General features: G+C 54.0%; 11 protein-coding genes across 11 annotated transcripts; 10 read left to right on the top strand and 1 right to left on the bottom strand.

The window, feature by feature from the left end:
- On the top strand, positions 1-924 carry BKA78DRAFT_66564 (uncharacterized protein). Its single transcript, XM_066893553.1, has 2 exons — positions 1-661; positions 723-924. The coding sequence occupies exon 1, from the start codon at positions 94-96 to the stop codon at positions 652-654; it is 561 nt and encodes a 186-aa protein (XP_066738245.1). The 5' UTR covers positions 1-93; the 3' UTR covers positions 655-661; positions 723-924.
- Positions 925-3,737: 2,813 nt separating this feature from the next.
- Positions 3,738-4,292, top strand: BKA78DRAFT_357871 (uncharacterized protein; the record flags this gene model as incomplete). Its single annotated transcript, XM_066892305.1, has 2 exons — positions 3,738-3,830; positions 4,032-4,292. 2 exons carry the CDS (start codon positions 3,738-3,740, stop codon positions 4,290-4,292), a joined length of 354 nt encoding a protein of 117 aa, XP_066738244.1.
- Positions 4,293-5,334: 1,042 nt separating this feature from the next.
- BKA78DRAFT_300728 (uncharacterized protein) lies at positions 5,335-6,029 on the top strand (the record flags this gene model as incomplete). The annotated part of the gene is made up of 2 exons (XM_066887261.1): positions 5,335-5,340; positions 5,391-6,029. 2 exons carry the CDS (start codon positions 5,335-5,337, stop codon positions 6,027-6,029), a joined length of 645 nt encoding a protein of 214 aa, XP_066738243.1.
- A 93-nt stretch (positions 6,030-6,122) lies between these two features.
- On the bottom strand, positions 6,123-6,972 carry BKA78DRAFT_364003 (uncharacterized protein; the record flags this gene model as incomplete). Its single annotated transcript, XM_066892502.1, has 1 exon — positions 6,123-6,972. The coding sequence occupies one exon, from the start codon at positions 6,970-6,972 to the stop codon at positions 6,457-6,459; it is 516 nt and encodes a 171-aa protein (XP_066738242.1). The 3' UTR covers positions 6,123-6,456.
- Positions 6,973-7,649: 677 nt separating this feature from the next.
- BKA78DRAFT_357869 (uncharacterized protein) lies at positions 7,650-8,865 on the top strand (the record flags this gene model as incomplete). The annotated part of the gene is made up of 4 exons (XM_066892304.1): positions 7,650-7,883; positions 8,207-8,391; positions 8,441-8,629; positions 8,703-8,865. The coding sequence occupies 4 exons, from the start codon at positions 7,650-7,652 to the stop codon at positions 8,863-8,865; spliced, it is 771 nt and encodes a 256-aa protein (XP_066738241.1).
- A 1,330-nt stretch (positions 8,866-10,195) lies between these two features.
- Positions 10,196-11,007, top strand: BKA78DRAFT_300726 (uncharacterized protein; the record flags this gene model as incomplete). The annotated part of the gene is made up of 2 exons (XM_066887260.1): positions 10,196-10,350; positions 10,557-11,007. 2 exons carry the CDS (start codon positions 10,196-10,198, stop codon positions 11,005-11,007), a joined length of 606 nt encoding a protein of 201 aa, XP_066738240.1.
- Positions 11,008-11,890: 883 nt separating this feature from the next.
- BKA78DRAFT_300725 (uncharacterized protein) lies at positions 11,891-12,211 on the top strand (the record flags this gene model as incomplete). The annotated part of the gene is made up of 1 exon (XM_066887259.1): positions 11,891-12,211. One exon carries the CDS (start codon positions 11,891-11,893, stop codon positions 12,209-12,211), a length of 321 nt encoding a protein of 106 aa, XP_066738239.1.
- A 2,033-nt stretch (positions 12,212-14,244) lies between these two features.
- On the top strand, positions 14,245-15,122 carry BKA78DRAFT_300724 (uncharacterized protein; the record flags this gene model as incomplete). Its single annotated transcript, XM_066887258.1, has 2 exons — positions 14,245-14,568; positions 14,619-15,122. 2 exons carry the CDS (start codon positions 14,245-14,247, stop codon positions 15,120-15,122), a joined length of 828 nt encoding a protein of 275 aa, XP_066738238.1.
- A 651-nt stretch (positions 15,123-15,773) lies between these two features.
- BKA78DRAFT_300723 (uncharacterized protein) lies at positions 15,774-16,801 on the top strand (the record flags this gene model as incomplete). The annotated part of the gene is made up of 2 exons (XM_066887257.1): positions 15,774-16,049; positions 16,100-16,801. The coding sequence occupies 2 exons, from the start codon at positions 15,774-15,776 to the stop codon at positions 16,799-16,801; spliced, it is 978 nt and encodes a 325-aa protein (XP_066738237.1).
- Positions 16,802-17,971: 1,170 nt separating this feature from the next.
- On the top strand, positions 17,972-19,093 carry BKA78DRAFT_300722 (uncharacterized protein; the record flags this gene model as incomplete). The annotated part of the gene is made up of 2 exons (XM_066887256.1): positions 17,972-18,445; positions 18,494-19,093. The coding sequence occupies 2 exons, from the start codon at positions 17,972-17,974 to the stop codon at positions 19,091-19,093; spliced, it is 1,074 nt and encodes a 357-aa protein (XP_066738236.1).
- A 1,497-nt stretch (positions 19,094-20,590) lies between these two features.
- On the top strand, positions 20,591-21,507 carry BKA78DRAFT_300721 (uncharacterized protein; the record flags this gene model as incomplete). Its single annotated transcript, XM_066887255.1, has 2 exons — positions 20,591-20,860; positions 20,911-21,507. 2 exons carry the CDS (start codon positions 20,591-20,593, stop codon positions 21,505-21,507), a joined length of 867 nt encoding a protein of 288 aa, XP_066738235.1.
- Between the last annotated feature and the right edge of the window lie 282 nt (positions 21,508-21,789).

Genomic DNA, 21,789 nt, shown 5'->3' with positions numbered 1-21,789 from the left:
CACACCTCCGCCTCCCAACACCGACACTTCCATCGTCCTCTCGCGAACGCCCAATCAGAGCTCAACACCATCACGGATCGCACCTTTCCCACCATGGCTTCCAAGTCCCCCGCCGTCCCTTCTGCTCACAACGACCGTTCGAGCGAGTACCCTACCAAAACAGCGCTTCACACTCTGCAAAGCACTACTGTCGAGCTCGAGAGAAACATTGAGATGATGACCCGCGAGATCAAGGATCTACGCACGGCCAGGGCCAGAGACAAAGAGGAGATTCGATACCTGAATGAACTCAGGCACTGCAGCTACCGCGAGATCGACGACTTGGAGTGGGACATCAAAATCAAGGAGCTCGAGGCTAAAGGGATGGTCGAAGACATCAGCGGCTGGCGCCAGAGGGTTCTCGCGTACAGCTCAACGCTGTGGCGCTACCGTGACGAGCAGACCACCTTGAAGAAGGAGATCAGCGACCAGCGCAAAAAGATCGAAACTTTGACGCAGGACTTGGAGAAGGCCAAAGTGGGTCAAGCAGAACTTTTCTCAGATCTCACCACTCTCCTGCGCCTCATCCACGATAACTTCGTGATCGTCCCAGACAGCATCCGCGCTGCCATGCGGAAGATCTCGGAGCGGATTGTAGGGCCGTGGGGTCAGTGATCGACTGGTGGGTTGAAGCGCCTAAGCAAAAGGTACTAAATCAAGCTGACTCTCTGTTCGACGCCCAGATATTTTCATGGACATCTCTTTCGCGGTCTTAGGCCAAGGAGCGGCAATTTCCCCGCCTCAAACCTTCCACAAGCCGCTCGAACGTCGCGAGTTCCTTCTTGATCAGTCTGAATCGGAATCTTCCCTTCCCTGTTTACGGAAATTCTGATCCACAGCACGGCACGTACGGCACTTCATCCACGGGGTACGATCAGGCCCAACTTCTCTAATTGAGCACAACCGTCGGCCAACCGGCACAAGGCACGAAGTCTACTTGCACAGCCTCACTCCGAATACTGGCACTGTCTCCTCGTCATCAGATGCATAAGCTATGGCTCACATCGGGTCGGCCCGCGGTGCCTCTTACAGCAAGAACAGGGACTTCAAAAGACGGACTACATAGAGATCAAAAGCTCGGAGATCCAGAGTTGTCACGTGTTAGACAAAGGGAATGGAATATGTCGAATTTTGAATACACCGCAGCCACTTGAGCGCCAATTTTGACTCGTGAGGTCTTTCGTCTTTCTGAGTGTGAGACGGAGCTTTCTCTCCAATTGAACGCGCCCTGGGCGTAAAAGAGCTTGGAAAGAAACCGTTCTTTGGGCAGGTTTTTGAGAAGTAGACAGAGGTAGGACATGGAGATTTTCGTGACATGGAAGACCAGTGGTGTGATGCATCTTGAAAGACCCCTTTCCCAAATGTTCCCCTTGCGTTTGAGAGCCCGACATGTTCATAGGCGCTTGCGACGTCGTGAAGATTCCATCTTAGCCTGCGCGTAGAGTTGCCTGGACATTTGACAAATATGATAGGTTGAAATCGCGGCTTGAACATGGTTTGCGGGGGCTCCTGGGAATGGAAAAGGTATCGCAGTCCGGTCTTGCTGAGCCACAGGGGAGGGCAACGGCCAAAGAAGATTCTTGTATGTTCCCCATTTGATTTGGCTATTGCGACTGTGGCCGAGTAATCACTGACGTGTGGTTCCTCCGCACTTGAGTCTTGATGCCAGCTTGCCAGCCGGGCAGGGGGGTTGACTGCGCGGTCTGTGCGGCGACGTCGCTGCCTCGTCCACAAGCAACACGCGCAAACCTTTCCTGATCATTCACCCCAACCTCCTCCGCATCCTTTTCAATCCCTTCACTCGCACCCTTTGCCTCAAGTTATCCTTCTTCTTCTTCTTCTTCTCCCATCGACAGCTTGTCTTCCCATCGTCAATCACCTCGCACCTCAATGTTACGCCATCCGCTGGCCGCGTCGCCGACAGTCAACAAGCGGCGCCGATGGCGGGCTCTCTCAAAGTAGGTCAAGACTGCTGTTTCCGCTCGACGGATACAAAGCTAACCTCATCTCCCAGGACGCTCGCCATCAACGCCGATCTAAGATTCAGGCTCTTCAAAGGCCTCCGACACCCAAATGCCTATTGACGGGCAGTGCATGTTCAGAGGGATGCAATATCCTCCCATGCAGCTCGGCGCTCTCTTTGACCGCATTTACAACACAATGTTCCGGGAAGGAAAGAAGAAGACGGGAGCGCTGCAGCGCACCCCGGCTATGTTTGCTGCCCTGCTTCTGAGGATCAAGCAGGACGAAGCCGATCGCTGGCCACAGTCTCTTCTACCGCATTTACAACACGATGTTCCGGGAAGGAGAGAAGAAGGTCGGAGCGCTACAGCGCACCCCGGATACCTTGGCCGCCCTACTTCAGAGGATCAAGCAGGACGACGCTGACCGTTGACCCGTGATTATGGCCAGCATAATGGACTACTTCAGGACTGATCCCGACAACGGGTTCGCTCAACTGCCTCGATGATCGACAGCCCGCACAGAAGCAGACCCAATACTGGTCGTGAGATGACCCGCCTGATCAACGAGACGACGCGGGCCTGGAACAACACAATCCCATCAACGACGATCACCGCAGCTGCCCCCACCTCGCCCCAGTTCCAAACCCACGATCACCACCACGGTCCCCTCCCCCGCACTCAGTCCCAGTACAGCCCACCTCTGTCGCCACCTCTCACGTCGCCGCCGCCAGCTGCTACCGTCTCGAGCTGACCGGCCAAGAGACCCTTGCGACAGAAGAGCAGTCGTTGCACTTCGCCCTGGCCGTCGCCTCAGCTTGACGGCGCTGGTGACGTCAATGTCCACGTGCCTGATGACAAGGGCTCCTTGGGAGCTCGCTACCACCACTCGGGTCTCGAGGAAGACGACGAGGAGACGTTGGCGAAGTACTTTGCGCAGTAAACGGCTGGACGGAATAAGCGCGACCTCCAGCATTTCCGCCATACATTGGCTGCTCGCCAGCCTGGTCTCCCATTCATGGATTCTCTACCACGCGGCTTTGGGATTGTAGTCCGTGCGGACGAACGACCAATGCTGTTCTGTGTTGGCGAAGCAGTACGCTTGCCCTGCCCCCTTCCGCTATGACTATGGAGGCCGCATGGAGTGGCCGCTCGTGAAGGGCCATTCTGCAGTACAGCTCGAACGCAAAGCAGAGCCCAACCTCAACCTCTCTCTCAAGGCCTAGAAGGCTATCACGAGCAACTGATTTTTCATGGGTCGCTTCGGCATCTTCGTCAACCACAGGGATGCCATCGGCAAGGGACTCTGTCAGAGAAACTTCGGCGTGAATCTTCACTCGCGCTTGGGTTTGTACCTCTTGAGAAATCTTCCCCAGTCGCTGGAGAATACGACGAAACCAAGAGCATCGACTGGATCATTGATGACATGAAGATTCGATTCCGTCCTTTGGCTGCCGTCTTTGGCCAACATCGTTCTGCGCTTCGTTATCGGCGATGCTCTGGCTTTTTGTCATACATTGGACGCTCGCCAGCCTGACTTCCCGATCTTGAATGGTCTGGCCTGCGGTCCAATGACTATCAAGTCAATGAAGTGGGCAGCCAAGAAGATCGACGACGATTTTGGGCGGGCCGGATTACCTCTATTTCCTACCTGGATCAGAGCACCAGTTCTTCCATGCGCCAACATTTTCAACTCGATCGACACTTCAAGTCTCATCAACCAAAGCCACTTTCAGGATGAAGAAGCGTTGGGGTGGACTTCTCGACCAAAGGCACTCAGAAAATCCGCGCTTTGCTCCTCCCTTTGAAGCCGACCCTACATCCATGAAGGTCCCCAGAACGATCAAACTACCTCGCATTGCAGTCCCGTCCAGCATGGCAGTCCTCTTCAGCGCAACCAAATGCCTTTGACTACATTTGGCCACCATCATCATGCTCAAGAACCTATCTAAAGGCTGACTCTGATCGGCCGAAGTGGTCAGTCCAAACCAAGCCAGCTACTCATCAGCCTGACTTACTAATTACGCACAGGTCTACCCCGCGGCCTTTGGTCGCATGTACCGTAAAGCCAACATCGTTCTGCGCTTTATTATCGGCGACGCTCTGGCTTTTTGTCACACATTCGCTGCCCGTCAGTCTGACTTCCCAATCTTGAACGGTCTTCCCCGCGGTCCTATGACGCTTAAGCCCATGAACTTAGACAGCACAGACTACCTCTACTTCCAGCCTGGATCAGAGGGCCAGTTCTTTAATGCGCCCATCGTATTGAACTCGATCGACGGCCTTGACTAAGGGCGCTCAGCATTTCCGCGCGCTGCTCCTCCCTTTGAAGCCGACCTTGCATTCATGGCAGTCAATCTGAAGACTGAATTTGATTGGCCAAACTCGTCGGTCAGAACCAGGGAAGCCATCCTGGAGAGATTGCAGACGCCCGCGGTGAATCCGTAAGTACCATGCATGACATTGCAATTAAGCTGCTAATATCGCTACAGAGCAGCTCAACCCAACTCCGGAATACCAGTCTGCCGATGTACTCTGCCAACCCAAAGCCATACCAATAGTCTTGCACGACAGCAGAAGACAAGAAGGGAAGGACTGATGCTGATATCGTTTCAACGTCCATGACCTGGACAAAACAAGCCACACAGAGTAGGATGGGATTCCGAAGATGTCGTCACGGGAGCGTAACGGACGTGTTGCTTTCTGCTTTAGGATGTTAGACTATGGATCCCTCCTTCATAGAGTTGAGAATTGAACCTTGCTTGAACCTCTCATCGCTCGTATATATTTGCTTTTGTGCTAGTCATCGTAGTCGTTCGCCTTTTTCTTGTTTGATCATCGCACGGTTTCTGTGGAAAATTCTCATCCAAGGGAAGAGACTTGAAGCGGAACTAAGCCACTGATCAGCGCAAAAATCAAGAGTTCAGACTCACAGGGGCTCCATTTTGTGCGGTCCCTACTTTGAACATACAAGTCTTCAAGTCCTTAGCTTTGTCTCGTTTTCTGATTTGCAGCGCGCTGCCTGTGGGCTATGTACCTGCCTCTAGCGCAGCCCAGGTTGTGAATCGTGCGCTGCTTTCCCATTCATCCAGATCATCTTTTCGTGATCTGAACAACGCCGACTCAACACCATCCAGCCCCATCTCTTGCCGCGAACTTCAAGTGAACAGTCGACCAACCAACTTCCCCTTCAGCCCCGTTGCATCGTTGCACAAGCATCAGGTTTTTCAACCATCTCTCTTCTTCCGGCCATCTTACTCTTCCCGACAAAAACGTCTCGACACGCTACCAACACGCCCCATTCCATAGCACCGCGACACCCAAAGCTTGCACCATGCCGGTGAGTAGTCGCTTGGACACCGACAGCAAATCTACTTGCTGATTTCCCAGCAGCGAGCGCCACTGCAACCGAAGGACGATGGACATGACGGTCGACTGCGTCGTCAGTCTGACGAGATCAACAGGAAACTCCTGCACGAACTCCACGAGCTGAGGAAGGAACTTCGCATCGCCAAGGCCGGCAAGGAGCAACTGGCACAAGAGTACACCAGATACAGCAAGACGATGGACGAGGAATTCTTCAGGTGGAGGCATGTTACCGGCAAGGTTGATGCGGAGAAGGACAAGCTTAGGGCTGAGAACGCCGTTCTCAAGGACAAAGTCAAGGAGCAAAAGCAAGCCATCGACGCATCTGCCGCCGCGAACGCCCGCCTTAACGAGAAAATCAAGGAGCTAGAGGGCAAGGTCGCTCGCAGAGACGGCGATCTCGCCAGGATCAGAAGCGAGCGCGCGGAACTACAGGACAAGAGCAGGGACAGCGGAGTCAAGGCCCAAGAGTTTGAGGTTAAGTGGCTTGCTGCCGACCGTGAGAAAGAGGAGCTGAAGGAGGAGCTGAGTTATGTCAAGAAGACACGCGGCGAGCTTCTTACAGAGGCCCAGAACCTGTTAAGGGTTCTCTCGGGTTTTTCAACCATGCCAGACAAGGTTTCCGAGGCCGTGCGCCGCATGGCCGGATACAGAGGCAAATAGATGACGCAGCAAAAGTAAGTAGGAGACCTGAACCAGTGACCGCTGAAACTAACTCCAACAGGATCTCGGATGCTGTTCCGCTTTTGCAAGAGCCATCAACAAAGCTTTCCCAAGGCCATCACTGCGACAATCTGACCCTGAAGCTGGACCCGCGAACTTTGCTTCATACCATACGCTTCGACAGGCTGCGGACTCTGGTTTTGAATAACTTCATACCTCCCCCACTTGTCTGCTCCGACTCGACAATTACAACTTTAATTTCTGGAGAGCTTCGGTATTGCCTCGATTGGACGGGGGCGGTAGACACCATCAGTGGGGTGTCTTTTACTTCCACTCCTCAGACTCGTAAGGACGGCATATCGATGAGGACATGATTATTCGGGGGCACTATCGACTATTACCTCTGATCCCTTTCTCCAGACAGTACTCAGTGGACGGTCACCTCGTTGAGTAGTCGGCGTGGATATGGAACTAGACCCTTCGGTAGTAGTCTAAATAAACCAATCAACATCTTGCGTTTAAGTTTTGCATCTTCAGTGCGGCAGAATGCATCAGATAGCAGACAATTTAGGCCGAGAACCTCTTCCATAACTTGCATTGGGCCCTGGAGCGCAAGATCGCCGACAAAGAAAAGGACCTCACCTGTATCAGGGGAGAGCGTTCGGATGCTCAGGAGAAGGTGAGGGAGTGGATTGTGAAGAGCCAGGAATTCGAGGTCAAGTGGCTGGCGATGGACTGTGACATGGAGGTACTGCGATGCGAGCTCAGCTTTGTCACTAGAACTCGTGAGGAGTCTCTCACCGAAGTTCGCAAGCCCCTCGACGTCCTCTCTGGGTTTTTCTCCCTCCCGGAGAAGGACGCTGATGCCATCCGCCGGATGGCCCGGTACAAGAGGAAGTAGTAGGTCGACAGATGTAAGTAAGGAAGCCCCGACTGTTGCCATTTTAGCTGACTGTAGAAGGTTTCAACCGGCAACTCACTGATTCAGTTGCGTCTGCAAGATTGCAAGAACAAATGACGTTAGAAGGATTGCTCGAAACAACCATTCCTGCCAGCGACTGCAGAGATTGAAGCCCAGATATCTAGACTGCAGTGAAGGAGTCTTCGGGATTGAACGGGGTGGGGCATAAACGGGTTGCAGCCGAAAGCCGTTTGAAATTGCATCTAGCATGCTCTGGGTGCTAGAACACGACTCAGCTTTAAAGCATGTTCACACGACGACCTTCAAGTGGAGCGGTCTGAGATCGTATTGACAGCCCAAGGCTCGGGCGATGCTTCGAAATTGCAGCTCTATAGAGAAAGAATAAAGATTATGCGGCACCTGCACCGCCGCGGCAATTCTTCGAAGTATATTTGAATTCTTGTGTCCAATAATCGTAGTATAACCAGGCATGGAAGCGCAATATCTTGGAGAATAGATACTCGAGTCAGAGGCAAACAAGAGAGCTACTTGCACGAAGGAATGCAGGAAATGTAGAGCAGGATCGCTCGCAGGGTCCATGACCATCATCGGGGACGAGGACGAATAATCCCCGGCAAGTCTAATCACCATCTATTTATTCATCCCACCCGGCCTCAACACCTCGCGGGCTTTCGCCTTCTCCTCAACCAGACACGCCCATGCCCACCATCGAGCCCGAAGACGCCAGTGACGTTTCCGACGACAACGAAATTGCCGTCAGCGAGTGGGTTTCTAAGACCATCACCCTTGGCGGCCTGAGGCAAACGATCCGCTACAAGCCTGAGGACAGAGCCGCGACCATGCAGCGCCTCAACGAGTATTACCAGTTTTGCGACCGGGGCCACAACCCTCACCGCATCAAGTTCGAGGCACGCCGCCCTGAAACGAATCAGGTGTGAACGCTCCGAATCGTAGAAAAAAGCGAGAGAGTGGATGGTCAAGGACTAGGAGCACGATGTCAAGTGGCTCGTGGCAGAGAGGGACAAGAAGGAATCGAGTAGCGAGCTCAACACCGTCATGTCAACTCGCGCGGAGCTTCGATCTGAAGTCCGCTGTCCGCAGGCTTCTTGATATTCTCGCCAGCTTCTCCAACCTCCCGGACAGAGTCGCCGCTGCCACTCGCCGCATGGCGAAATACAAGAGCAAGCAGATGGGGCGACAGAGCAAGTCTGATCGACTTAGCAGGTATTAGGACTATAGATACGTAGTCTCCTAGGAAGACCCCCGCGAGCATGGCGGCAGCAGCTTCGAGGGTCCACTTTGTCGATCGGAACGTAGGAGTATCGACCTGGCGTGGCAGGTGCAGAAGTTGGAGAACGAGAAGGCACGGATCATACAGGAGAGCAGGGGGACGAAGAGGACAGAAAAGGTGTACTGGAAGGCGCGATATCGTGAGGAGCAGTTGGCTTCGGCCAACGACAAACTCAAAACGGAGAGCTCCCGTCTGCAGCGCGCAGGACGACGTCAACGGGCAGAAGCAGTTCATCGACGAGTCTGCCGCCGAGATTGCCCACCTCAATGAGAAAAGCAAGGAGCTAGGGGGCAAGGTCGCTCACAGAGACGCCGACCTCAAGCAAATCAGATTTGAACGCTCGGACTTGCAGAACAAAAGCAGGGACAGGATGGGCGAGGCGCAGGAGTAAGATGTTGCGCCCCCAACTTGATGGGTGTGTCGCTGCCAAGGATGGCGAGCTGGAGTATGAGAAGCTCAGTCTCAGGGGCGAGCTCCGCAAGCTCAAGAAGGACAGGGGCGTCATTGGCAAAGACTTTGAAGAATTGTTGGAGTCGACCGATACTGCTGCTTATCAAGGCCCGCTTGAGCAGTTCAAGCATGATCAAGCCAGATTGGCTAAGCTAAAGTCAACCTTTTCCTGACGACCGCGACAAGCCGGCCTGACACGAGCTCCATTTGCTCGCGGAGGTGCAGGGCGCGCCCTTAAAAGCTCGAGCATAGCGCAAGTGGAGGCAAGAAGGTAGATTCGCAGCATTTTTTGGAATTCCAAAAGGGGGTATGCTGACCATTATGAACAAGTCAAGCTCAGTCTCGACGCCGACGCGGCGTCGCGCGTGTACTTTGAAAGCCGGGTCTGCCGCTGGTGTATCGAAGCGCAAGCTGTGAAGTGTGCACAGCGAATCCGCCAGACCAAGCAAGTCCACATCGACACGCTCGTACTCGAAGCCCGCCAGAGGAGCCTTGAAACAGAACCTTCTTTGCGGGCACCAGCAAAGCGCTCCGGTTGGCATGAGCCTCAGGCAGCTCCAGAGTCCATGGGGCGAAGTGTATGGGAGTGGCTTTATTCAGACTTCATTGCGTGTACTTCGATCAGCAACTGAGGTTGAGACGGCGGGAGACTGAGCTCAAGCTGGGATATGAAGCAGAGCGGGTCCGATTCGAAGGTTGTTAGTGCGAGGACTAAGAGTCGACAGCAGCGGAGAGGACGTACACATCTTTGGGCGAGCAGGCGAGCGGCGCGACGAGGTCGTGTGGCATTCCCAGGACTGGACAGTATCGAGGGGCAGCGGTCCATTTCGAAGGAAGCGAAGGTCAATTGTCCATGTGACAAGCCAGGGGAAAATGGAGGGACAGACGGTAATGAGCTGGGCCTGGAATGATTGGGACTCGTCAAAGGGGTCAGTGATGGACGAACGCTTACATAGAAGTTTCGAGCAACCCCTGCGCAAATGAAAGAGCCTTGGTGAATGTCCTTGTCCACTTGTTGCCCCGGGCTGCTGTTTTCTCACGTGCAAACCGCGTTTTAACATCAAACAGTGCTAAAATGTCGACGGGCAACTGGCCGATGGCCTACTCCACAGTCTTTGCTTTGTGTTTACCGCTTGCAGCCTACGACCCCACGACCTCCACTTCCCACCATATCCACCACATCCGCCTCAAACGCTTTCTCCTTTGCTAGCGACCCTCGCCTCGTCATTGACTGTAAAAGGCCCCACTCATAATGCCGCCAAATTCGCACGGCGCCCTCTTCGACATGTTCGCCATCGTGTGCTCCATGCGACATTCTCTGCTCCACGTAGGCAAGCAGGCCCATCCACACTTGTATTTTCTCCGCTGACAGATGGTAGAATCATCACGTCCACTTGGTGGAGAACCCTTACGCGACCGGGAGGCTCCGTCTGCCCAGCCACACACCCCGCTGACTGTCGGACACAAGACCCGCGTTCCGCTCACCTTTACTCTGCGAGCATCATGAGTACCGCCAAAATGATGCCCATCACTGGTAACTCATTCAGCGCTGGCGACTGCCCCTCCCAGCGTCCAAACTTTCCATGGACGGGCGCTCTCGCCCACACGCATGAAGGCATCTTCTCGCCGATGGATATTCTCCTCTCGCTTGGCGAAAGGTATTGTCCCATATTTCCTTGCCGGCATCTTCATCCGCTTACCCAGTCCAGACTCATCGACCAGCCATTCGACAGCGAGGACCGGAGTCAAGCCGCTCCCCCTCCACCTTTGGGTCCGATTTCGTGCATGACACCATCGATGCTTCGGCGTTTATGCTTCCCAGTTTGAGATGCGATTTGAATACCCCTGCGACTGGCGTCAACAGCCTTCCCGCTCGCGAAAAACCAACGGTTTCGCCCATCACTCCCATCAAGGACGGATCCAATGCCTACGCAAACATTCCCTTCGTATCACCACCTACGGCAACGCCCGTCGTGGATGGGTCAGCCGAAGATGGATTAATACTGGAGGAGCACTTCATGCTGTCAGCAGAGGCTGCCAGGCCTCACTGCTTGCCTGTGCAAGGAAGCTTGTCACAAGGAAATCCATCAACCCCCATGATCTTCTGCATCCCCACGAACACCATTCTGGCGCTGAACCCGGGGCCCCAGGAGCTGGACCTCATCGTGGCGCCGTACAGCGCCAAACACTACGAGCAGACAATTGCGCTGGCCGAGTTGAGTGACGACGACAACGACAACGACAACTACGAAGTGGGCCGTTTCCTCCGCGACGCCGACATCCACCCCGTCGACCAATATCGCATCCCAAAGTAAGCAGCTCATGCTGAGACCGAGGAGCCCTACCTGGAGCGGCTTTCAGCCCTGGCGCCGCGCCTCAAGGTGCGCTTCCTCGCGCTCGAGTACACGACGGCGCGCAATGCGCAATTAACCGACACCAAGGTAGACGAGCACTGGAGGCAGGTCGAGCAAAAGTGTCGCAAATGGGGCTTCGAGTACGTCAAGCTGGCCGACGAGAAGGATTGGGACGAGTCACAGCGGGCAAGCAACGACAGGCAACACGCCACTGCTCATGCAAAACATCGGATCGAGGGCAGACACAGTTTGCGGATGAATTTCTTTCGCGAGGAGGCCGTGGAAGATTTCAGCGCCGAGATAACTCGCAGTCTCCCTTGGGTGAACTGGAGGAAGGTGCGACATCCCGGAGCGCAGCGTAGGGCCACGGGGTGCCGTCTGAGGTGTGGCTGGTAATCACGTACAGGTAGATAGGTACGTAGCATTGAGTGCTTGGAAGGTTCACACGAGACCAAAAATGGAGACAATCAAAGTTGGACAGGTAGACGACAAAAAGGAACGGTAGATTTTTAGAAAGGAACAGCGACAACAAAAGGCAACAGCAGCCCAAACGAGTGTGCGCTCCTCTTCAATTCTTCGCCGGCTCTTGCTTGGTAGGTCCTGCGGGACCTCGTCAGGGGCGAGTTGATGGACTCTTGCACGACTCAATCTGCTCACCATAGTAACGAGTCACTAGTCGGCAACTATCCACAATCGCTCGGCGTCCAAAACCTCCTCGTGCACGCTCTTCAGACATTGGCCACGTCGCCAGACCAGGCGCGGAGCGACCCTCGCACGTGTTCGCTCAACGTCTCTCGCGCCAGAGCTGCTGTAGTTCCTCCCTGCCCACCTGTACACGAAGATAATGACAAGTCCTGCTCCCCCTATGGACACTACAGGCAGCCACCAGGTCCCGTTTGAGCGAATCGATTTTAAATTCGCCGCTGCCACCAAGGAGAAGCGAAAGGCGTATCAGCAGTACTACCGTCTCCCTGTGGAACATGCCTGCCGCAACCGCGCAAAAGCTCTGGGACGCCGAATGCTACAGTGGCCCATTGCCGGACAACTATTCCGGCCGTCTGCTTTGCAAAGAAGAAACACGGAGAATCACGTCAAGCCCGTCGAATCGAAGTCAAAGAAACGGACCGTCTATTCAGAGCATGCAGTGGGCTTCGGATTGTGCTGAGCTGGTTGGTTCACTCCACGATCTGCAAATCACTTCTCGTCCATGGTTATCGGCGCCGCAGAGAATCTCGCAGACTGGATTGGCTGGACTCGCAGGTTGAAGAAAGAGGCGTGGCCTGCGGATACGCACGTAGGTTCCATGTTCAAGCTGAGTCTTCGGACCTGCTTAAGACAACTGTCCGGACTGGCGGCGCCTGTTGAAACTATGGAGCATAGTCACTTTGAGACTGAGCTTGGCGTGTCAGGCGAATCCATGACTGTGCAAGTTTGGTCGGCCGCGGATTGAAGGTGGGAAGATATCGGGGCAGGGGACATCGGCAGAGCCTGGGTAATCTTGAGAGGCATTTGGGAGGAGGGTCTTTGGAATACCTCAATCCATGCACAGTTTCCTGTATCTTATTGAAGCTCACTGTGATTTGATCAGACGGGTAAAGGGACAGGGGGTGAAATTCAGTTCTCCGTGAAAGCCTCGCAGCCACTTGGCTGGTCAGAAGGTGTCCAGGAGCAGCGAGACCGGCAGAACCATTCGCCGAGCGATGGGAAGTGAAAGGACATGATGTTATTGCCCGCGCTGCTTCCCAGTTGTGACCAACGGGGCACAGTCGCTTGCTGCGCGGTCTGCACGGAGAGTGTTTACTCGGACTTTTTCCTCCCTCCTCGTCATGACTTGACCTTCACTCCTGCAAACATTCAGCATCCCAACCGTCTTTGACAATCTTCTTGCATTCATCCAATCATTCGCTGGCGGCGATGTATGGGTAGCACGCTTGAGCGCCATCCATTTCCAGGGCTTCTGGAAGGTATACAACTCATGCATTGCAAAACGCAAAATGGACACCGTGATACCTCCTCATCTTTCCACAATTCCCGTCCAGTTTCGCTGACGTCTTGCAGCACGCCTTGCACGACACTCTGCAGGAGCTTGCCTTCGGGCGTTTCGACTTTGTCTACCTGCGGATCGACTTCCGCAACGGCTTCAATGTTGGCTACGCGTTCGTCAATTCCTCGAACGCAATCGACATGCGCGACGGACAGGACACGGCAAGACCTCCTCCTCCTCCTCCTCCTTCCCCAATTCTCGTCCACTTCCGCTGACATCTTGCAGCATACCTTGCACGATGGTCTACAGAGACTTGTCATGGGGCATTCTGACTTAGTGTACCTGCGGATCGATTTTCGCAACTGCTTCAACGTTGGCTACGCATTTAACAACTTCTCCACCGCCACTTTCACATGTCTCACTGGAAAAAGGCTTTCCGAGACGGAGGTCTACATGTGGCCTACGATGACGAGCACTCCATCCCCAAGGACGGTAGTGACAGCAATCGACATGCGGAGCAAAGAAACGCCTGACTTGATGAGGACCATTTTCAAGAGGTCGCATCAACAAGAAATTGAGATACTCATGGTTAACCCACTGAGTTTGGCCCTGGAAAGAGCACCGCCATGTCTTGAGCGCGGTAAGTACACAAAACGACGCCGCAGACCAAGGTACTGACTTACTCCACAGCAGCCGTTCGAGATCCAGGTGCGCGAACGAATTCGACGGTCCGCAGAATCGTCCAGCTGCGCAGCAGCAGGAGATATCAACCACTGGAGTCGTGTTGCGGCTTTGAGGTTGGATATTCAAATGGGCACGCGGTATTAAGTGAAGGGCGGACAAAACACAGCTTCTCTGTCACTTTATGTACCAGGGGAAATTGGCCGGGCAGGTGGTAGCCAAGAGCATCGCGTTGGCAGAGTCCTTCGTCTAATAATGAGTATTGCCATCTTTACTCAGCCACAGACTGGTGGCTGATATCCAATCTACGAACTGTCCCAGCTGCGAAGAGGCGCCTGCTGCATGGTCTGTGCGCCGAATGTTTACTCGTCTGCTCGTCCACATTTTCCATGCTCCACGTCGTCACTTGATCTTCACTCCACCACATCCAGACGTCTACCATCCAAACCGTCTCGACCAACAATCCATCATCAATCATCATCCTCTCTTCTCCAAATCTACGAACGAATCTGTCCCTCTTCAAATCCATCATTATGCCACGCAACGGCTACGGCTTCATCTTCGAGGTGATGGCTGGGGTCCACAGCAAACCCAAGAAGACCACAGGCAACTCCACCCGCCAGGCTTCCACCGCGGCCAAGAGAGACAACAAGGGCAAGGGATGCTGGGTTCGTCACAGAGACCGCAAGCACTCTTCTGCTTCCAAGAACGACCTGAAGAGCCACGACACCTCCAGCGACACCAGACGCAACAGCTCGGACAACCCCAAGCATATCAACCGCGCCGACTCAGTCATGGAATCTGAGACGAGTGATGATGACACGGCTAGCGACGATGATATGGCCAGCGATGACACGGTAAGTGAATGCAACGACGACAGAGATCAACGTACTGACGTATTGCACAGCAGACCTCCGAGATCGAAGCACGTCAAAACAAGGAGTGCTCAAGCGACTTTGACGCCCGCAAGATGAAAGCCATGCCCGATGAGATCATCGCCCTTCAAAATCGTCAAGCTGCTCTCGAGAGGAAGGTCAAGCATTGGAGACGCGCGTACGAAGAGATCAAGCAGGAGAGGGACGGCTACCCCTACGACCGCAGAGCCAACGTCGACCATCTTGTCGAGTCCGCCAATCAGAGGAACGAGATCGAAGTTTTGCGCAAGGAGGTCAAGAAGTTGGAGAAGAAGTTGGAGGGAGCCGAGAACGAGCGTGTCAAAGCCCAGCGCGGCTATGAGCGCGAGCTTTCCAAGGCGAAGCACGCCTACAAGAAGCTGGTCTCTGACTGCGCAGAGCTGCTCGACACGATTCACGACATTGACAATGAGCTCCCGTCCATGGTCATCGCCGCTGCCCGGAAGCTGGCAGACAAGCTTGGTCGTCCTTGGAAGGACGGCAAGCATTGTTCATAAACAGTACGAGTATGTTCGGGCCATCGATCCAGGTTCGCCAAAGCTGACAAAGAGCTCCAGATGCGTCAAAACACTGCCTACACTTTGTACTTTGAATCACTGTACGGACGGAATAGCGGCGTCAGGAACACGAGGGAGACATCATGAAGCAGGCATGGACGCGAGCGAGATGGAAAGGGGGAAGTCGGCGAGATGAGCAAGGTGGTCATTCTATGGACCAGGAGAAAGTACAATGAGGGAAAAAGGCCGGGAGTTGGTGCTTGTTGTTCTCGACGGCTTCGTTTATCAATCTGCAGCGAGAGCTTGAATAAATCTTGGGACGGGCTCAAAGATTAAACACTTCTTGAATAACACTTCTTTACTTCGAGCATAGTGCCAAGGTTTTCATGCTTTGCACCTGGCAACGGGCTGACTCCTACGCGACGGATGGTGTCATTTCTGCACTTGTTGATACCACTTGCCCTTGCGCGTGGTGGTCGTCTGGTGCATGGCCCGTGCGGGATGTGTTCACTTACTTCACCCATCTCTTCCCTTCGTGACTTGACCACCACTCCTCCACACCAACCACATCCATCCCACAACCCGACCTCCACCACACATCATCTTCCATCTCCCCAAACCACGTCTCTTCATTCCACAATTCATCCCATCATGCCTGGCAAGGGTCACTCGTTCCATCGCGAAGCAATGGCCGGCGTCCACAGCAAGCCGAAGCAGGAAATTCGCCGCGTCGCCTCCAACGTTTCCGCCGCCAAGTCTACCAGCAGGGTGATGCAAGGTGTCCGAGCTGGTCCAAGCGATGCAATCCCCAAAATCATTGTCACTCCTGTCGAGACTACCGATATCGAGCGCTACGACGTCCAGAAGCGCTCGCATGACAACGAGGAATCCGTCAATCACGACGGCAACAATGGTGGTGTTCACACGGTACGTCATTGCCATGGAACCGCAAGTCAATATCCTGACGTCTCACATAGCAGGCCAAGGTCGAGCCCCACTCGCGCAACAACATGATCAGCCTTGACGAGCTCCAAGAGATCTCCCAGGAGATCAAGTCCCTCAAGAAGAGCCAAGCAGCATTGGAGGCGGCCAACAAGGAATGGCGTCACGCTTTCGCCGCACTTGAAGAGGAGAACATTGAGTTGCTTGACGCCAGCAACAAGGCCTCTGACAAGCACCTCATCACCACTTCGCAGCTCAAGGGTGAAATCGACTTTTTGCGTGCTCGGGTCAACAAGCTCGAGCAGCAGCTTGGGACGTCCAAGCTGGACACCCGCGACGCAAACCATCAGCTCAGCAAGTCCAAGGACCAGCGTCTCGAGATGGAAAAGACTCTCAAGAAGAAGGTGCATGAGCTCGAAGCCAAGCTCAGCAACGCGTACAAGTCGGTCAGCGCGCTCAAATCCGACCTGGGCGAGCGTCTCGAGATGGAGAAGACTTTCAAGAAGAAGGTGCATGAGCTCGAAGCCAAGCTCAGCAACGCGTACAGATCGATCAGCGGACTCAAGTCCGACCACGGCATAGCCCTCCACAAGAACGCGGAGCTGGTCTCGGCCGCTGCTGACCTCAACGAGGCCATCCGCAGCCTCGAAAACGTCCCATCCACGGTGGTCAGAGCTATGAACAAGTTCTCCGACAAGGTGTTCCGACCTTGGAAGCTCCACAAGAGCAAGGACTGAATGGTGGTATGTAAGCTTGACTCGAAAGTTAACGCGCGAAAGCTGACGTCGTGTGTGGACAGCTCAACTCGCTCTCAAACCGGCACGTCAAAGGCCGTACATCATCACAACATCGAGTGACAAAGGAACGCGGAACTAGACTTTGCATCAAAAGCGACCTTATTGGGAGACTTGGCAGTCGGCGTGATGGTGGGATTACGGGTGGGAGCACAACACGGTATACTTCTTTGTGGATGAAGTTGCACTGGTCAGTCTCACGTTATCCTCCCGTCGCTCTTCCTTTCGTTCTAATGTCGCTTTGCAGGGCTTGATCACGGAGACGTTTGCAAGAATTGTTCAGAATTGGTTCTTTTGGGTCCCGATATTGGTTTCGAAGGACTCTGCAGATTGCCTGCCTTTTTTGTATAACATCACTTGGGATAGGATCAAACATTACAAACTCTCTGATTTTCAATCATCCGTGTCTCGCTTTGTGTATGAATGACCGAGGCTTCGGCTCCTACGCGCTCAGAAAACATGCATTTCCACACGAGACAGTCCCATTGCTCTTCGCTTATGGACCTGAATTGTGCAGGAAGCCAGAATAAATAGACTGTGTCAAGGCGCAAGGGTGAAGTCCATTAGTTGCTTGGCTAGGAGAATGGTGGTTCTAAGTGTATGTACCACGACAAGACGACCGGCCACTGCTACTGCCGCCATATCCTTCTTTTATCACTTCTGGAATCCCGGTTGCGCAAAGGTGGCTAGAAACCTGCCAACAACGCCAACCACACCTGTCTGCGTCGTCTGTTTCATGGCCCATGTGTTGCGTTTTACTTCCGGCTCCCGTCTCTTCCCATCGTGGCTTGACCTCCTCTCCACCACATCCGACTCATCCATCATCCCAATCTCCTTTCATCACCAACATCTTCCATTCTGTTTGACTGCATTGTATGTCATCACCTCAACTCCTCCATTATCACCGTCATCTTCGATTCTCCCTTCGCGACGAGTCATCGCCTCCGGTTGCAACCGATTATGCCTCGCGGAGGTTGTGGTCTGCGCTTTGAGGCCGCGGCCGGTCTCTTCACCAAACGCAAGGACAAGAGCCGCGCTTTCGACGATGTCCCTGTCACCACGGACGCCAACGAGTGAAAGCGCGCTTCTTCTTCTTCCAAAATCCACAGAGCAATGTACCGCAACAAGCCTCTGCCGTACCTTCCACCTCCCTCCACAGCGGAACTGAATCAGCTACGCAGCAACGCCGCCGACAACAGCGCTAAGTTTGAGGCAACGTGGAGCGCAAGTGGCAGCCACCCACTTGCATACTCCCACCCAAACAACCACATTAACGTCAACGCCGACCCGCCTTTACCTAATGCTCCGACTAGAAATGCCAGTGATGCCACCCCTGTCGCTCGCAACTTCTGTCAAGAGGATATTGACTTGAGCGCCGTCTCCCGTCCGCTCACGATTGTTAAGAAAAGGCCGTCTGCAGCTTTGAGCAAGGCCACCGCCTCATCTTCTGAGCCCGTCTCCGCCGCCACTGCCCAGACCGGATCCGAGGATGGGGAAGACAGATCAGACGTTGACAACCAGACCGACCGAGCCGATTCTGTCAACAACTCCGAGGAACATGATGAGTGCAAGGTTGGCCGCGCTGTGGTAAGTGTCTGTTACCGGTCCGTTCGTCGAAGCTAACGCATCCCACAGATGGAGATGTCCGAGTCCAAACCCCGCCATGTCCAGCAGCACTCACGCAACAAGGACACTGCCCAAGAACTTCGCGCAATCATCCAGGAGATCAACGCCCTCAAGGAGAGTCAGGCAATGCTCGAGGAGGAGAACGAGCAGTGGAGGCGCGCCTACCTGGAGATGAAGCAAGAAAGAGACGGCCTTATCCAAGCCGGCCGTGCCGCCCTTGAAAAACGCGTTATTGAGGGCTCCAAGCGCATGAAAATCATCAGGCACTTGAACAAGGAGGTGGACAAGCTTGAGCAAGAGCTGGAGGAAGCCGACCGCGACACTGATGCCGCCAAGCGAGAGCTGTCCAGGTTCAAAGAACAGCACGCCAACACCAGCAAGGGCAAAGTCAGGGAGTTCGAGGCCAAGCTTGTTAGGGCTTACAAGGTTATCAACGCGCTCAAGTACGACCTCGCCAAGGCCCAAGACCTCTATACAAAGCTCATCTCCGATGCCACGGAGCTTGTGAAGACCATTCACGCGCTTGACAACAGTCCATCAATGGTGATCGAGGCCGCGCAGAAATTTTCCAACAAGATTGTTCGTCCGTGGATTTCCAAGAAGGATTGACCGATTGGGAGTCAGTTTCGCTTCCCTCTAAGTGCGCTGAAGCTGACATGGTACGCAGATGGAACCATCTAGTCGTTTATCGCGAATGGAGTTGTTACATTATAGGGAAAATTAGGTGTAGATGTCACCTGGAGCCGTAGGATGCGGGTAGCCGATCACTGTGGCAGCAGCATCGGCCGCTGTAAAGACAAACGGGAACGAAGCTGTATTCTTCAGTGCAGAAGCCTCTCACAAGTAAGCCTTCCCCTCACCATCCGTCCAGCTGCCGTCCATTCTGACCCCAACGCGTTGCAGGATACCAGTGCAACCACTTGGTATTTGGTCCGATGATGGCCTTTCTCGGTAGTTACATTGGGATCTCTGGGGGTGTTCTTCGTGTTTCCCATCTTCCTTGAGCATTAGATACAATGCATGCTCTGCCTTTCGCAAGTGTTGTTGCGAAACACTGCCCTTTGTTCCGGATAAATAAGAGTGACGCCGCTGAATGCAGCCGGTATATACGAAGCCCACAGCGTCAAAAGCACAGCCCATGCGGTATCCACGCCTCGGGCGAACTCCAAGCAGCTTTACATCATGAGATCAACACTCTGAAGAACATCCAGGCTGAGCTCGAGAGGGAAAACCATCAATAGAGGCGCGCCTACCAGATCTTCAAGGCAGACATGGACCGCCTTTTCTAGAGAATGGAGCGTCGCGTTATCGACGCCTCAAAGCAGAAGGGAGAGGTTCACGATCTGCGGAGGAAAATTTCCAGGCTGGAGTATAAGCTGGGGGCCAGCCGATGAGAAGTGCCGTGGCACCAAGAGACAGTTCCGCAGGGCTGAGGGAGACCACGCCGAGACGAAGAAGACTTTAAACAGCACGAAGGGGAAGACCACGTAGCTTCAGGCCAAGCCCGCTGAAGCGCAGAAGATCATCAAGGCTTTGAAGTCTGATGTCGGCAAGGACTAAGACACGTACACTCAGTTCGTGTCTGACATTGTGAGATCAATTTAGACGAAAGAAGGGATCTTCCAAGGGTGTTTAGATTGGCGGATTGAGATAAAGTACGGATAAGTGTGAGCCAAAAACAGGGGCAAGACGGTGGCAGGGCTATCAAAAAGTAGGCGAGGAGACTGTACATGAGTTCGCGGCTCCTGACCATCGCTCACCAGATGTGTCTCTCGAAATATTTAGTGGCTGCATACATCGCTCCAGGATACATGGAAACTTGGGCTTCAAGCAGGTCTGGTTCGGACAAAGAAGCAAATCCGAGGCCACTTTTAACACAATGGACGGAGGACTGGTCCTCCTCCACTTCAACGTCGCCTGCTGCATGGTCCGTGCGTCACGTGTTTACTTCCAATGCCCGCCGGCACCCATGTTCGCGACTCGACGACCTTCACTCCACCACATCCACCATCTCATCTCTCCCTCCAACCATCCCTTGAAACCCCCATTACCGTCAGACATCTCCCATCCTCTGTTATTACAAGACCAGCACCAACCTAGTCCAGGATGCCTCGCACATCCCTCGATGAGATGGCCGGGATCCACGCGACTTCGAAGAGGACCAAGTCAAACATTGCGGGCGATTCCAATGTCGACATGATCATGGGAAAATGCAACAAAGGTCTCTTCACAACGCAGGACAAGGTTTTCACCAGAGTCAACCCCTCTACGGCCGCTGCGGCCGGACGCGACGGTGATGAGGACAGCTCGGACGGCGATGGACTTGCAGACTGCTATTCTGAAGACGACGATGAGAGCCTGAAGAGCGACCGCTCGGTACGTATCTCCCGCAACTTTTCTGTTCCAGTTTCTGACGCATCCCGTAGGAGAAGGTGATGACCAAGGCTGGCCAGGGCAAACACGAATCCCGCAACATGGTTCCAGCGAGCGAGCTTGAAGCCATTGTGCGTGAGATTCGCGCTCTCAAGGAGAGCAAAGCCATTCTGGAAAGCGATAACCAGCAGTCCCGCCGCGCCTTTGAAGACTTGAAGAGGGACAATGAACACTTGCGCCGGACAAGCCGCATAGCTACGGAGCACCTCACCCAGGAGCGATCTCAGCACAATGATGAAGTCAATGCTTTGCATCGTCAGATCGAGAAGATGGAGCAAGAATTGAAGGCCGCCGAGGAGGAGACCCACGTTCTCAAGAAGCGCCTTCGCAGCTACAAAAGCGAGACTTGGGAGCTCCGGGGCGAGCTCGCCTACGCCATTAAGGTCATCAAGCCTTTCCAGAACGACTTTGACAATACCCAGCGCAGCTTCAACAGCCTTCTCTCGCACACGACCGATCTTCTTCAGGCTATCCATTCGTTCGACAATGTCCCGTCTAAGGTAGCCGCCGCCGCAAAGACGCTCTCTGACAAGATCAAGATCATCCGCCTGCAGAAGTCCAAGAAGAATGGACCGGATCCTTCCGCTTAGTGGCTCTTCGATACACTGATCCCGTCGCTTCGCAAGGTTGTTGAGCTTGAGGCGATGATGGACTCCGGATGAAGCGTCAAACCTTAATCGGCACGCCAGTGGTAAAGTTGGTCGGATAGACTGCGGAGTAGTCATGGACAACGATGGGTTCTCCCTTGCGCGTACATCTCGTGCAGGTAAGTCTTGGACCCGTTGCCATGGAAGCTGCGCATCATTCTGACCTCGAGAGTTCCCAGGAGAGGTATACGTGGGCAAGTTGGTTCGGCGGCAGTCATACGGAGT

This window comes from Phyllosticta capitalensis, assembly GCF_038381095.1.
Source record: "Phyllosticta capitalensis strain CBS 128856 chromosome Unknown BKA78scaffold_14, whole genome shotgun sequence".
Classification (NCBI taxonomy): Eukaryota; Fungi; Ascomycota; class Dothideomycetes; order Botryosphaeriales; family Phyllostictaceae; genus Phyllosticta; species Phyllosticta capitalensis.
The sequence above is the reverse complement of the archived record's forward strand: the minus strand, read 5'-3'. Positions and strand labels throughout refer to the sequence as shown.